General features: G+C 47.8%; 1 protein-coding gene across 3 annotated transcripts; it reads left to right on the top strand.

Moving 5' to 3' along the window:
• The first annotated feature begins 953 nt into the window (after positions 1-953).
• LOC140913664 (uncharacterized) lies at positions 954-12,325 on the top strand. Of its 3 annotated transcripts, none has more exons than XM_073350437.2 (5): positions 954-1,060; positions 3,017-3,143; positions 4,330-4,443; positions 10,213-10,302; positions 10,887-12,325. In XM_073350437.2, exons 2-5 carry the CDS (start codon positions 3,017-3,019, stop codon positions 12,323-12,325), a joined length of 1,770 nt encoding a protein of 589 aa, XP_073206538.2. In that variant the 5' UTR covers positions 954-1,060. The 3 variants fall into 3 exon arrangements, with proteins under 3 accessions (XP_073206538.2, XP_073206540.2, XP_073206539.2); XM_073350439.2 differs by lacking the exon at positions 954-1,060 and adding an exon at positions 1,074-1,174; XM_073350438.2 differs by lacking the exon at positions 954-1,060 and adding an exon at positions 1,076-1,295.
• The last annotated feature ends 41 nt before the right edge of the window (positions 12,326-12,366 follow it).

The raw sequence follows: 12,366 nt of genomic DNA, 5'->3' as shown, positions 1-12,366 counted from the left end.
TATATTTTTGGTTGTGCACCAAGCAAAATACACATGCTAATTATAATAATTTTTTTCCTATTTATAACACAATGAAACAAGTTCTGATACCTTAGCCATTGCTCCTGTTCTTAATTTGTCTGATTTAATTTGTCCAAAAAGCAAGCGAAGTTAGTCCCATAGACTTCTTAATTTGTAACTGTCCATATAATTTATGTGAAAACATTACCTCTGGATCTGCAACAATTTGGTGTGACTATTGCTTTTGGTTGATTATTTTGTGCATGTGCTATAGCTATTGTCAAATGAGATACAAAATAGAAACAGAGGTGTAATATTTGGCAGGGAGTAGCCCAGACATGGAGTTTCAGCTCTGGGAATGGCATATTCTTGTCTCACCACAATGGCACTCCTGGTGCTCCGAGAAATATTTTGTCACTGTCAGCCACTCCCATTCCAATTCCAGATTTGAATATTGCATTATTAAATAATGTATAAACACTGTTATGAAACAGTGGGTTATAGCCCATGAAAGCTTATGCCCAAATAAATGGGTTAGTCTCTAAGGTGCTACAGGTCTCTTTGTTGTTTTTGTCATGAAATTCAATCAGATTTATTATGGTAAAATGTTTGAAAAAGCATCGCACACTGATGAATTACTACAAAATACTCTTTTGAATAAGTTTCAGAGTAGCAGCCCTGTTAGTCTGTATTCGCAAAAAGAAAAGGAGGACTTGTGGCACCTTAGAGACTAACCAATTTATTTGAGCATTAATCAGATAAATTGGGTTAGTCTCTAAGGTGCCACAAGTCCTCCTTTTCTTTTGAATAAGGAATGGGACGATGGGACCCATCAGCAGTGAACCGACCTCGCTTCGTGTTCACGGCTGGCTGGGTCTGTAACAAATCTTCTCCTAACGAGATGATTAAGGGTTAAACCCACAGAGCTCGGGGTCCTCCACAGCCTAGACACGCCCAGGAATGACTGCGAGACCTTCCGTGCCTCAATCCTGAGCCCGGCCCGAGCGGCGCGTGCGGGAGCGAGCCCCCTCTGCAGGCTGCAGCCCCGGCGCGCGGGACGGTGAGCGGGGCCCGGGGAGGCGCCGCCAGAGGCGGCCGCGGAGGGAGGGAGGCGGCCGCGGAGGCTGCGAATCGCTGCCCGGGGAGGAGGCTGCTGCGCGGGCGGCTCCGTTCGGTCGGTTCCCCTGGCCTGTGCCACGGGGGCTGGGCCCGGCCCGCTCGGGACACCGGGCTCGGCGCCGGGCCGGGGCCGCTGCACACACCGGCGATGGGAGCGCGGGGGGAGGCTGCGCTGGGTCCGTGGGTACCGCGGGGGGAAGGTTCCTTCTGTGAGCGCCCCATCGGGCAGCGTGCTGGGGATCCAGCCCGGGGCCTCCAGCGCTACCAGCCTGGGCTGCTCCTGCTTGAGCTGCAGCTCTCTGGCTGGGGCTCCCAGGGTCTCTCTAGACCGGGGTGGGCAAACTTTTTGGGTCGAGGGCCACATCTGGGTGGGGAAATTGTATGTAGGGCAGGGGGTTGGGGTGCGGGGTGCAGGAACCGGCTCAGGGCAAGGGATTGGGGCAGAGGAGGGGTGTGAGGTGTATGGGGGGCTCAGGGCAGGGAGTTGGGGTGCAGAGTGCGGGACGGGGCTCTGGGCAGGGGTGCAGGAGGGGTGTGGGGTAGGGCAGGGGGCTCAGGGCAGGGAGTTGGGGGGTGGGGTGCAGGAGGGGTTCGGGCTCCAGTCTGGTGCTGCTTACCTAAAGTGGCTAAGGGGTGGCAGCGGCATGCACCGGGGCCAGGGCAGACTCCCTGCCTGCCTGCCCTGGCCCCATGCCGCGCCGCTCCGGGAAGCGGCGGGAACCAGGTCCCTGCGTGGTCCCGGGGGGCGGGCGGGGGTTTGTACAGGGCTTCGCTTACTGTCCTTGACACGCCTCCAGGTACCTCCCCCGAAGCTCTCATTGGCCGCGCGTGGTTCCCCGTTCCCAGCCAATGGGAGCTGCGGGGGGTGCCTGAAGGTGAGGGCAACATACAGAGCCCTCTGCCCCCCTTCCCCGCCCCCAGGGGCAGCAGGGATGTGGTGCTGGCCGCTTCTGAGAGTGGCACGGGGCCTGCAGCACCATGGGGGCAATACCGCGGGCCGGATCCAAAACCCTGATGGGCCAGATCCGGCCTGCAGGATGCAGTTTTCCCACCGATGGTCTAGAGGGCAACTAAAACCTGCAGCTGGGCTGTGCCAGTTGATGGGGCTCAGCCTAGGGGCAGTTTAATTGTGGTGCAGACATTCGGGCTTCTGCTGGAGCCTGGGCTTTGGGACCCTGCTCTGTGTAGCTCAAGAATAAATAAAGTTGGTCCAGAAGGAGATATTACCTCCCCCACCTTTTCTCTGTAATATCCTGGGACACACTGTTGTAGCCATGTTGAACGCTAGTTCCTGCCCAAGAAAGAGGGCAGGCCCTAGGAGGGAGTGACTGGGAAGTGAACCACCCCTGTACTCATCCCACAATGCCACTCCAGTGCCCCACTCTCACCCTGCAATGGTGGCTCCAGCAAGGTCCTGTGGGGTTGACTGGGCCCAGTGCCCTGCTCTGGGCATTGCATCATGGCTGGAGGGGCTGCAGTGTATGGTGACAGAGGGTCAGGTGTGCCGGCTAAATGTAAGTGGGGCTGTGACCTGGTGCTCCGGGTTGCTGCGACACACACTGAAGTTTGGCTTGCCTGTCCCATCATGACAGAGGGTCAGGAGGACGCCGCCTCAGAAGTGGTGCTACTCTTTGTGCTAGGATACAACACCCACAGCAGGGGGCCAGGCTTAGCTCCCGGAGCCACCACTGTGTGGTGAATCACATACACGGAAAACACTGTCCATTACTTCTTTTACACTGCGCAAACCCGCACCCATAATAATGGTACAAACTTTCAAACCTCCCAGAACCCTCCCAGATCCGTGGACCACTGTACGTCTGCCTCACCTGCAACAGCTCTTCCTCTACCCGTGTGTAAACTTTGCCATGCTGAGTTGGGTTGTTTGTCCTTTCAGATGTTGCTGACGTTTGAGGATGTGGCCATGTATTTCTCCCCAGCGGAGTGGGCCCTGCTGGGCGAGGAGCAAAGGCAACTTTACAAACACGTCATGTGGGAAAATTACCAGACTCTGGTCTCGTTAGGTGAGGAGCTGTGTCTGTGAGATCAGGGCCCCACTGCACTGGGTGCTGCACAGAGACACCGTAACTGAGATGGAGCATTGGTGTGAGTGGTTGGGTGGAGAGGTGTCTATGGGGTTGGAAGGAGGGGTGCATGGGTGTGGATGGATAGAGGCATGTTTAATGGAGCAGAGCAGCCCTTTCAGGGGGAGACAAGGTTGGTAAGGCAATATCTTTTATTAGGCCAACTTCTGTTGGTGAGAGAGAGAAGTTTTTGAGCCACACGGAGCTCTTCTTCAGGTCTGGGAAAGCAAAACTACTCTCTATCACCAACAGAAGTTGGTCCAATAAAAGATATTACCTCACTCAGCTGATCTCTCTAATATCCTGGGACTGATATGGCTACAACTACACTGCATATCTTCAAGAGTATGCACTTCTACCCATGGTCGCTAGGGCTCCACAGTTTAGTGCAAGAGAATTGTGTCTCTTGTAGTTCCCCGGACAGAGCACATAGGCAGAAAAGGGTTGTGTGTTCGTTAGGTCTACAGGATGAAAGGCCAGCCAACGCCATAGTTAAGGTGAAAGACAGACTGGGTTCATCTGTGCAGGAATAAAAGACCCCTGGCATAGGCCCAAGACCTATGGGTGGCCTGGGTCAGTTGACTCAGGATGTAGAGCTCAGGTTGTGGGGCTAAAAATTGCATCGCAGATGTTCATGTCCGAGTTGGAGCCTGGGTTCTGGGACCCTCCCTCCAAATATCCACTCTGCAATTTTACAGTCCAACGGCCCAAACCCAAGTCATCTGGCCCAGGCCAGCTACAGGTGTTTTATTCCTATGTAAACATATCTGCAGGAGAAAGGGGGGTGCTGGGTAACTGAGTAAATCTCCTAGGGTAAGGAGAAATATCCAGCATTTGTCACATCTGTTCCCCTCAATCCCTTGAGACATCGCAGTCCTCTCCATCTGCCCTTTCCACAGGTGCCAGGTTGTTTGCAGCTCAATATCCCACCACTGCCGGGCTCCAGGAATGTTGACCATAAGTTGCAGTACATGTTTCCATAGAAAAAAATTGCCTATTAGCCTTCACATTTAGCTCATTGCCTAATTAACAAACATTGCATATGGAGCGGTGCAAAGTGCAACAGTTGTGTAGCTGGAAGTGCTTAGCTTAGATCTAATGGGCGGTGATGATTTTCTCTAAGCAGGAATCCAAACCCGCAAGCCAGTGGTGATCTCCAGCATAGAGCGAGGAGAAAATCTGTGTGTGCCAGGTCCCACAGAAGATGAAGATGGGGACATCCTGAGAGGAACCCACCCAGGTGAGGAAGGAGTTAAACTGATGTGCAGGGATAGAAGGAAGGCAGCTGGAATCCTGATTGTGGTCCAGGTGACAATAAATCCCTGATTGTTAGTCTTTTAGTCTATTGTTGGTAGGCTTTCTTAGAACAGTATCACGTTGTCAGCTCTCATTCAATGCATGATCCACTTTAACCACCACATTCTTTTCTGCTGTACTGCTGTAAAGCTAGTTATCTCCCATTTTCTATTGTGCATTTCATTTTTCCTTCTTCGGTGAACTAATTTGAACTTGTGTTTCTTCAATTTCACCGTGTTGATTTCAGACCAATTCTCCAGTTTGTCAAGATGGTTTAGAATTCTAATCCTGTCCAAAGTGTTTCTAATCCTTCGCTGTCTGTCTGAATCATTGGCTGAGCAGCACTTGGGAATTTCCCTTCCGAGTTCAGGCCCAGTTTTCTAGGGACCCAACATCGTTCCATCGCTTTATTGGGCTCTCTGTTGACATTAATAAGAGATTTTCTTATTATTCTCCAGGACTGGTTCGGAGGCAACATGTTATGGGAATGAGGAGACCTGGACTCTATTCCTCATTCTGCCACTGAACTGCTGGCAGACCTTGGACAATGTTGTATTAATTCATATAGATTACATGGGCCCAGAGAGACAAAGATGTTAACATGACACTGTTATGGCCAGCATTGAAGAGCGTTAAATAAGGTTTGGGATTTGGAATACAGAGACAGTAGTCTGCTCAGTACCATGGAAATCACCATGAAAAATTCTTTCTAACCTTTCATTAAGTATACAGAAAAAGAAGGAAAAAGAGTTAAGACATTTTAGGTATAACGTAAGACTTTTATTTTGACAATGTCCCTTGTTGCCTTTCCCTTTAGCAGGAGAGAGTCTTTAGTCAAAAGGCCTCTGTTTGAAAGTCTTTTAGATGGTATTAAAGACGGTAATAACTGTCCTCCTGGGGAAAAGAGAAGCAGCTAGTTGAAATGGGCTGGAGCTGTTATTGCTATTATTAAAATCCAATCCCATTTCATAGATTCATAGATATTAAGGTCAGAAGGGACTATTATGATCATCTAGTCTGACTTCCTGCACGATGCACACCACAGAATCTCACCCACCCACTTCTGATAAACCTCTGACATATATCTGAGCTATTGAAGTCCTCAGATCATGGTTTAAAGACTTCAAGGATCAGAGAATCCTCCTGCAAGTGACCCCATGGCCCCATGCTACAGAGGAAGGCAATAAACCTTGGGGGGAGAGATAGCTCAGTGGTTTGAGCATTGGCCTGCTAAACCCAGGGTTGTGAGTTCAATCCTTGAGGGGGCCATTTAGGGATTGGGGCAAAAATTGGGGATTGGTCCTGCTTTGATCAGGGGGTTGGACTAGATGACCTCCTGAGGTCCCTTCCAACCCTGATATTCTATGATTCCAGGGCCTCTTCCAATCTGCCCTGGAAGAAAATTCCTTCCCAACCCCAAATATGGCAATCAGCTGAACCCTGAGCATGTGGGCGAGATTCACCAGCCAGATACCCAGGAAAGAATTCTCTGTAGTAACTCAGATCCCATCCCATCACAGGCCATTGGGCCTATTTACCATGAATATTTAAAGATCAATTAACTACCAAAATCATGTTATCCCATCATACCATCTCCTCCATAAACTTATCGAGTTTAATCTTAAAGCCAGATAGGTCTTTTGCCCCCACTGCTTCCCTTGGAAGGCTATTTCAAAACTTCACCACTCTGATGGTTAGAAACCTTTGTCTAATTTCAAGTCTAAACTTCCCGATGGACAGTTTATATCTATTTGTTCTTGTGTCCACATTGGTACTGAGCTTAAATAATTCCTCTCCCTCTCCGGTATTTATCCCTCTGATATATTTATAGAGCGCAATCATATCTCCCCTCAACCTTCTTTTAGTTAGGCTAAACAAGCCAAGCTACTTGAGTCTCCTTTCATAAGACAAGTTTTCCATTCCTAGGATCATCCTAGTAGCCCTTCTCTGTACCTGTTCCAGTTTGAATTCATCCTTCTTAAACATGGGAGACCAGAACTGCACACAGTATTCCAGGTGAGGTCTCACCAGTGCCTTGTATAACGGTACTAAAACCTCCTTATCCCTACTGGAAATACTTCGCCAAATGCATCCCAAGATGGCATTAGCTTTTTTCACGGCCATATCACATTGGTGGATCATAGTCCTCCTGTGATCAACCAATACTCCAAGGTTCTTCTCCTCCTCTGTTACTTCTAATTGATGCGTCCCCAGCTTATAACTAAAATTCTTGTTATTAATCCCTAAAATGAATGACCTTACACTTCTCACTATTAAATTTCATCCTATTACTATTACTCCAGTTTACAAGGTCATCCAGATCTTCCTGTATGATATCCTGGTCTCTCTCTAAATTGGCAATACCTCCCAGCTTTGTATCATCCGCAAACTTTATTAGCACACTCCCACTTTTTGTGCTGAGGTCAGTAATAAAAAGATTAAACAAGAATGGTTCCAAAACCAATCCCTGAGGAACTCCACTGGTAACCTCCCTCCAGCCTGACAGTTCACCTTTCAGTATGACAGGCTGTAGTCTCCCTGTTAACCAATTCCTTATCCACCTTTCAATTTTCATATTGATCCCCATCTTTTCCAATTTAACTAATAATTCCCCATGTGGCACCGTTATCAAACACCTTACTGAAATCTAGGTACATTAGATCCACTGCATTTCCTTTGTCTAAAAAATCTGTTACTTTCTCAAAGAAAGAGATCAGGTTGGTTTGGCAAGATCTACCTTTTGTAAAACCATGTTGTATTTTGTCCCATTTATCATTGACCTCAATGTCCTTAAGTGCTTTCTCCTTCAAAATTTTTTCCAAGACCTTGCATACTACAGATGTCAAACTAACAGGCCTGTAGTTACCCGGATCACTTTTTTTTCCTTTCTTAAAAATAGGAACTATGTTGGCAATTCTCCAATCATACGGTACAAACCCTGCGTTTACAGATTCATTAAAAATTCTTGCTAATGGGCTTGCAATTTCATGTGCCAATTCCTTTAATATTCTTGGATGAAGATCATCTGGGCCCCCCGATTTAGTCCCATTAAGCTGTTTGAGTTTCGCTTCTACCTCAGGTATGGAATATCTACTTCCATATCCTCATTCCCATTTGTCATGCTACCATTATCTCTAAGATCCTCTTTAGCCTTATTAAAGACTGAGGCAAAGTATTTGTTTAGATATTGGACCATGCCTAGATTATCCTTAACCTCCACTCCATCCTCAGTGTTTAGCGGCCCCACTTCTTCTTTCTTTGTTTTCATCTTATTTATATGGCTATAGAACCTTTTACTATTGGTTTTAATTCCCTTTGCAAGGTCCAACTCTACTTGACTTTCAGCATGTCTCACTTTATCCGTACGTATTCTGACCTCAATAAGGTAGCTTTCCTTGCTGATCCCTCCCATCTTCCACTCCCTGTATGCTTTCTGCTTTTTCTTAATCATACAGCTGGTCTACAACTCCTGCCGATGAATTTTTTCCCCTTTCTTGGGATGTAGGCTTCCGATAGCTTCTGCAGCTTTGACTTAAAGTAATCCCAGGTCTCCTCTACCTTTAGATCCATAAGTTCTTCAGTCCAATCCACTTCCCTAACTAATTTCCTTAATTTTTGAAAGTCAGCCCTTTTGAAATCAAAAACCCTAGTCGCAGATTTATTTTTGTTTCTCCTTCCGTTCAGTTTAAACTGAATTAGCTCATGATCACTTGAACCAAGATTATCCCCTACAACCATTTCTTCTATGAGGTCCTCACTACTCACCAAAACCAAATCTAAAATGGCATCCCCTCTAGTCGGTTCAGCAACTACTTGATGAAGGATTCCATCAGCTATCGCATCTAGGAAAATCTGAGCCCTATTATTATTACTAGCACTCGTCCTCCAGTCTATATCTGGGAAGTTAAAGTCTCCCATGATCACGCAGTTTCCATTAGTATTTACTTTATTAAAAACATTAAAGAGGGCTCTATCCATATCCAAATTAGATCCCGGCGGTCTACAGCACACCCCAAGCACTATCCCAGGGGAGGCTCTAGTAGTTTTCTTCCCCAATGTGGTTTTTGCCCAGACGGACTCTGTCTTATCCATTCCATCACTTCTTATTTCTTTACATTCTACCTCATCATTGATATACAATGCTACTCCACCACTTTTACCTTTGTTTCGCTCTTTCCTAAACAGCACATACCCTTCAATACCTGTAGTCCAGTCATGGCGACTATTCCCCCATGTTTCTGTTAACCCTATAATATCTGGTTTCACTTCCTGCAGCAGTAGCTCTAGTTCCTCCATTTTGTTACCTAGGCTCCTCGCATTGGTGTCCTAGGAGACAAAACAGAACAAACCCACACGAGGGAAGAGAAGAGAACGGCATGGATAGAACATGTGGCTTCTGACTCGGGTTTACTCTTACTTGCCACTTCACAGCTGGAAAAACACAGGCACGGCACACGGTCTGATCAGCCAATTGGAGACCTGCCTGGCAAACCTGTCCCGTGTTGGTCTGTTCTGGACAATGCGTTTGGCTGCTTCTTTGATCATGGGCTTACAGCAATGTGGCAAACTGGCATTTTTGCCCAGCTAAGGCAGACTCTTATTTACTCGAAGGCAAATGGAGAAAAATAAGGAAGAGAAGAAATATGATGGGGAATGAAAATAATTCATGAGGGTTAGGCGGGACGGAGACAAAATCTCACATTCCAGGTGATTTGGGGGAGTTAGCCAGAACTGGTAACGGTGGCAGTATCCTCCGGCTCCCTCTCTCTGGTCCAGTCTTGTTAGGACATTTTTTAGGATTAGGACGAAGAAGATCTGGGGTCCCAAAAGAGTATCAGGAGTGGCAGCATGATGGTATTGCTCACCACAGCAGTTGTTGGCACGCTCCTGCTGTTGCTGTTTTTTCAGTCAGCGAGGGTTGCATTCAGTCCCGCTCCTTTATTTCCCCCCGAAAGTGTTTTCTTTTGAGAAACCCCAAAAGGAAGTAATGGGCAAAATAGCCCAGCCCCTCATTGTTTTTCTGCCAGTTAGGCCTAAATTCTAACTCAGTCATTTTGGTTCGTTAATGTCCAGTTCCGCACTTCTCTTGTTTACAGCCATCATTTTATCACTGTCCTTGAATTGCATTGTAGGCCTCTTTTGTTTGGACTAATTCCGTCATCTTGTTTATATTTTGCACCTTTTCCATCTTCATTTATTGTTGTAGGATATTGTAACACTTTATAAACTTTCCCACAGTTTTTACAGTTATACTGGCAATTAGGGTAAATTTGTGGGCCCAATTATTACAACAGCAAGTTACTCTTTTGGCTCAGGTTCTCTCCCACCCTTTATGTATTTAGTATGTAAGCTTTTCAACATCAGGGTGATCTCTCTGTGTAGCACTTGGTGCTATGAAACCACAAGCTGAGTTGTGCTACCACAATACAAAGTAACAGTCAAGCCTCAAATAGCTTCTCCTCTTGTATGTTGTGGAACTAGCATGACCAGATAGCAAGTGTAAAAAATCGGGACAGGGGTGGGAGGTAATAGGAAAAAGCCCCCAAAATCGGGACTGTCCCTATAAAATCGGGACATCTGGTCACCCTATGTGGAACCCACTGTCCAAGAGTGACTATAAATGAGTAATTTACAGTGCAGGGGAAAGGGCTTCTGTCAGTGATGTTCGTTTGGTCCATATGATGTCAATCAACGGCCTTTTGTCTTGGTGCAGATTTTCCAGATACGGTGGAGACCTGGGACTGGTCAGCAATCGGAAGCTCCTTGGGCTTCTTCCTCACACGAAGATATTCGTCTGGAGCAGGTAGGGAACCTGCCCTCTCTAGCAGTGGGAGCCGGAGAGCTCATTTCAGGAATCGTCCATCAGCTGCAAACTCTCCCCTCACAGAGCATTACAATAGGGATTGAAGCCCAAACATGAGAAGAGCTACAGCTCCTCACCCTGACATGCCCCTAGAAACTCCATCTCTCCCCTTACGCAGATTCCTCCAGTCTCTCCCCCTCCCTCATTTTCCACAGAACATGGAGCCATTCGGATCCATCACAGTGTGAGTCCCTCGGGAGAGGGGTGTCAGTGCTGGGTCTGTGGTGATGCTGTTCTCCCCACTGAGATGGGCCTCAGATTAGGGAGAGAATTGTGGGTGCCGATTTTCATGTTTGCTTGTGGGGCTGTTATCAGGGCCTATGAGACACTGATCTCTTCCTCCTTCCCCAGCGCTGAGGCCCCTGGGAGATTGGCCTCTTGCACTGAACTGCCGATGGCCAGCCCTGCTCTGAGGGGAGAGGCATGGGGCTCCCTTAGGCACATCCCCCTGCTGGGAATATTAGTAGTATCCCTTTCTGAGCAGCACAAGAAATAACATCTGAATTCTCTTCCCCACCAACCAGGGGTGAGGAAACTGAGCAGGGCTGAGGGGCAGACTCCTGAGGAAGAGTCTGGCAACCTGGAGTCACCCAGGCCTTTCCCAGGAACACCAGTGGAGAGCCATTCCCAGAAATCTGAGCGGGGAAGGCACCACAAGAGACAGTGCAGGCTCCAAAGGCAGAGGAAGCACCTGACTAGGAAGGAGTCAGGAACCGGAACAGGCCATCAGAGGAGATCCAGGCCAAATCTAAAGCCTCCTGCAGAGGGAAAAGCTGAGCCCAAAAAGAGCCTATATACCTGCCGTGTGTGCAGGGAAGAATTCAAGGTGCAGAGAGACCTGATAAGCCACCACTGGATGGTTCATAGGAGACAGGAACTGTATCACTGTAGCGAGTGTGGGGAGAGCTTTAGGAGAAAGAAGGAGTTCAGAGCACACGGAAAAGCTCACAGAAAGAAGAGAGACCATCCCTGTTCTGAGTGTGGGAAGATATTCCACCAGTTATCGCATCTCACTGCCCACCAGAGAATACATACAGGAGAGAGACCCTACTGCTGTGCTGAATGTGGAAAAAGATTCTTCCATATATCGGCTCTTAATATCCACAAGAGAGTCCACTCAGGAGAGAGACCCTATGCCTGCGCTGAGTGTGGAAAGCGATTTATGGATTCATCAACATTTCGTAATCATCAGGCAATCCACTCAGAAAAGAGACCCCATCGCTGTAACCAATGTGGGAAAGGCTTCAAAGTTATATCAAGTCTTACTAGACACCTGAAAATCCACAGCAAAGAGAGACCCTTCTTGTGCCATGAGTGTGGGAAAACATTTTGTCTGCGAGAACATCTGATCAGACATCAGAGGATCCACACTGGGGAGCAGCCCTATTGCTGTGCTGAGTGTGGGAAAAAATTCAGTCTCCTTCAAAGTCTCAGGAGACACCGGGAAATTCATAGTACGGGGAGATTCCATTGCTGTGCTGAGTGTGGGAAAGTATTTGGTCATCCAAACAGTCTCACTAGACACAAGCGAGTACACACTGGCGAACTCTATCGCTGCACTGACTGTGGAAAAGGCTTTGTCCGTCTACAACATCTCACTCGCCACCAGAGAATCCACACTGGAGAGAAACCCTATTGTTGCACTGAGTGCGGGAAAAGTTTCACCCAATTGTCTGGCCTCGCCAACCACCTGAGAATCCATTCAGGAGAGCGACCCTATCCCTGCACTCAGTGTGGGAAGCGCTTTGCTCACTCATCATCTCTCACTGAACATCTGAAAATCCATTCAGGAGAGCGACCATATTCCTGCATTCAGTGTGGGAAGCACTTTGCTCGCTCATCATCTCTTACTCAGCATCAGAGAACCCACCCAGGAGAGCGACCATATTCCTGCACTCAGTGTGGGAAGCGCTTTGCTCGCTCATCATATCTTACTAAACACCAGAGCACCCACTCAGGATAGAGACTCCTGACCCTTGTGTTCGACGGAGGGAACCTCTTCAA

This window comes from Lepidochelys kempii, chromosome 6 (assembly GCF_965140285.1).
Source record: "Lepidochelys kempii isolate rLepKem1 chromosome 6, rLepKem1.hap1, whole genome shotgun sequence".
Classification (NCBI taxonomy): domain Eukaryota; kingdom Metazoa; phylum Chordata; order Testudines; family Cheloniidae; genus Lepidochelys; species Lepidochelys kempii.
Note: the sequence above shows the minus strand (reverse complement) of the source record. Positions and strands in the feature narration are given on the sequence as shown.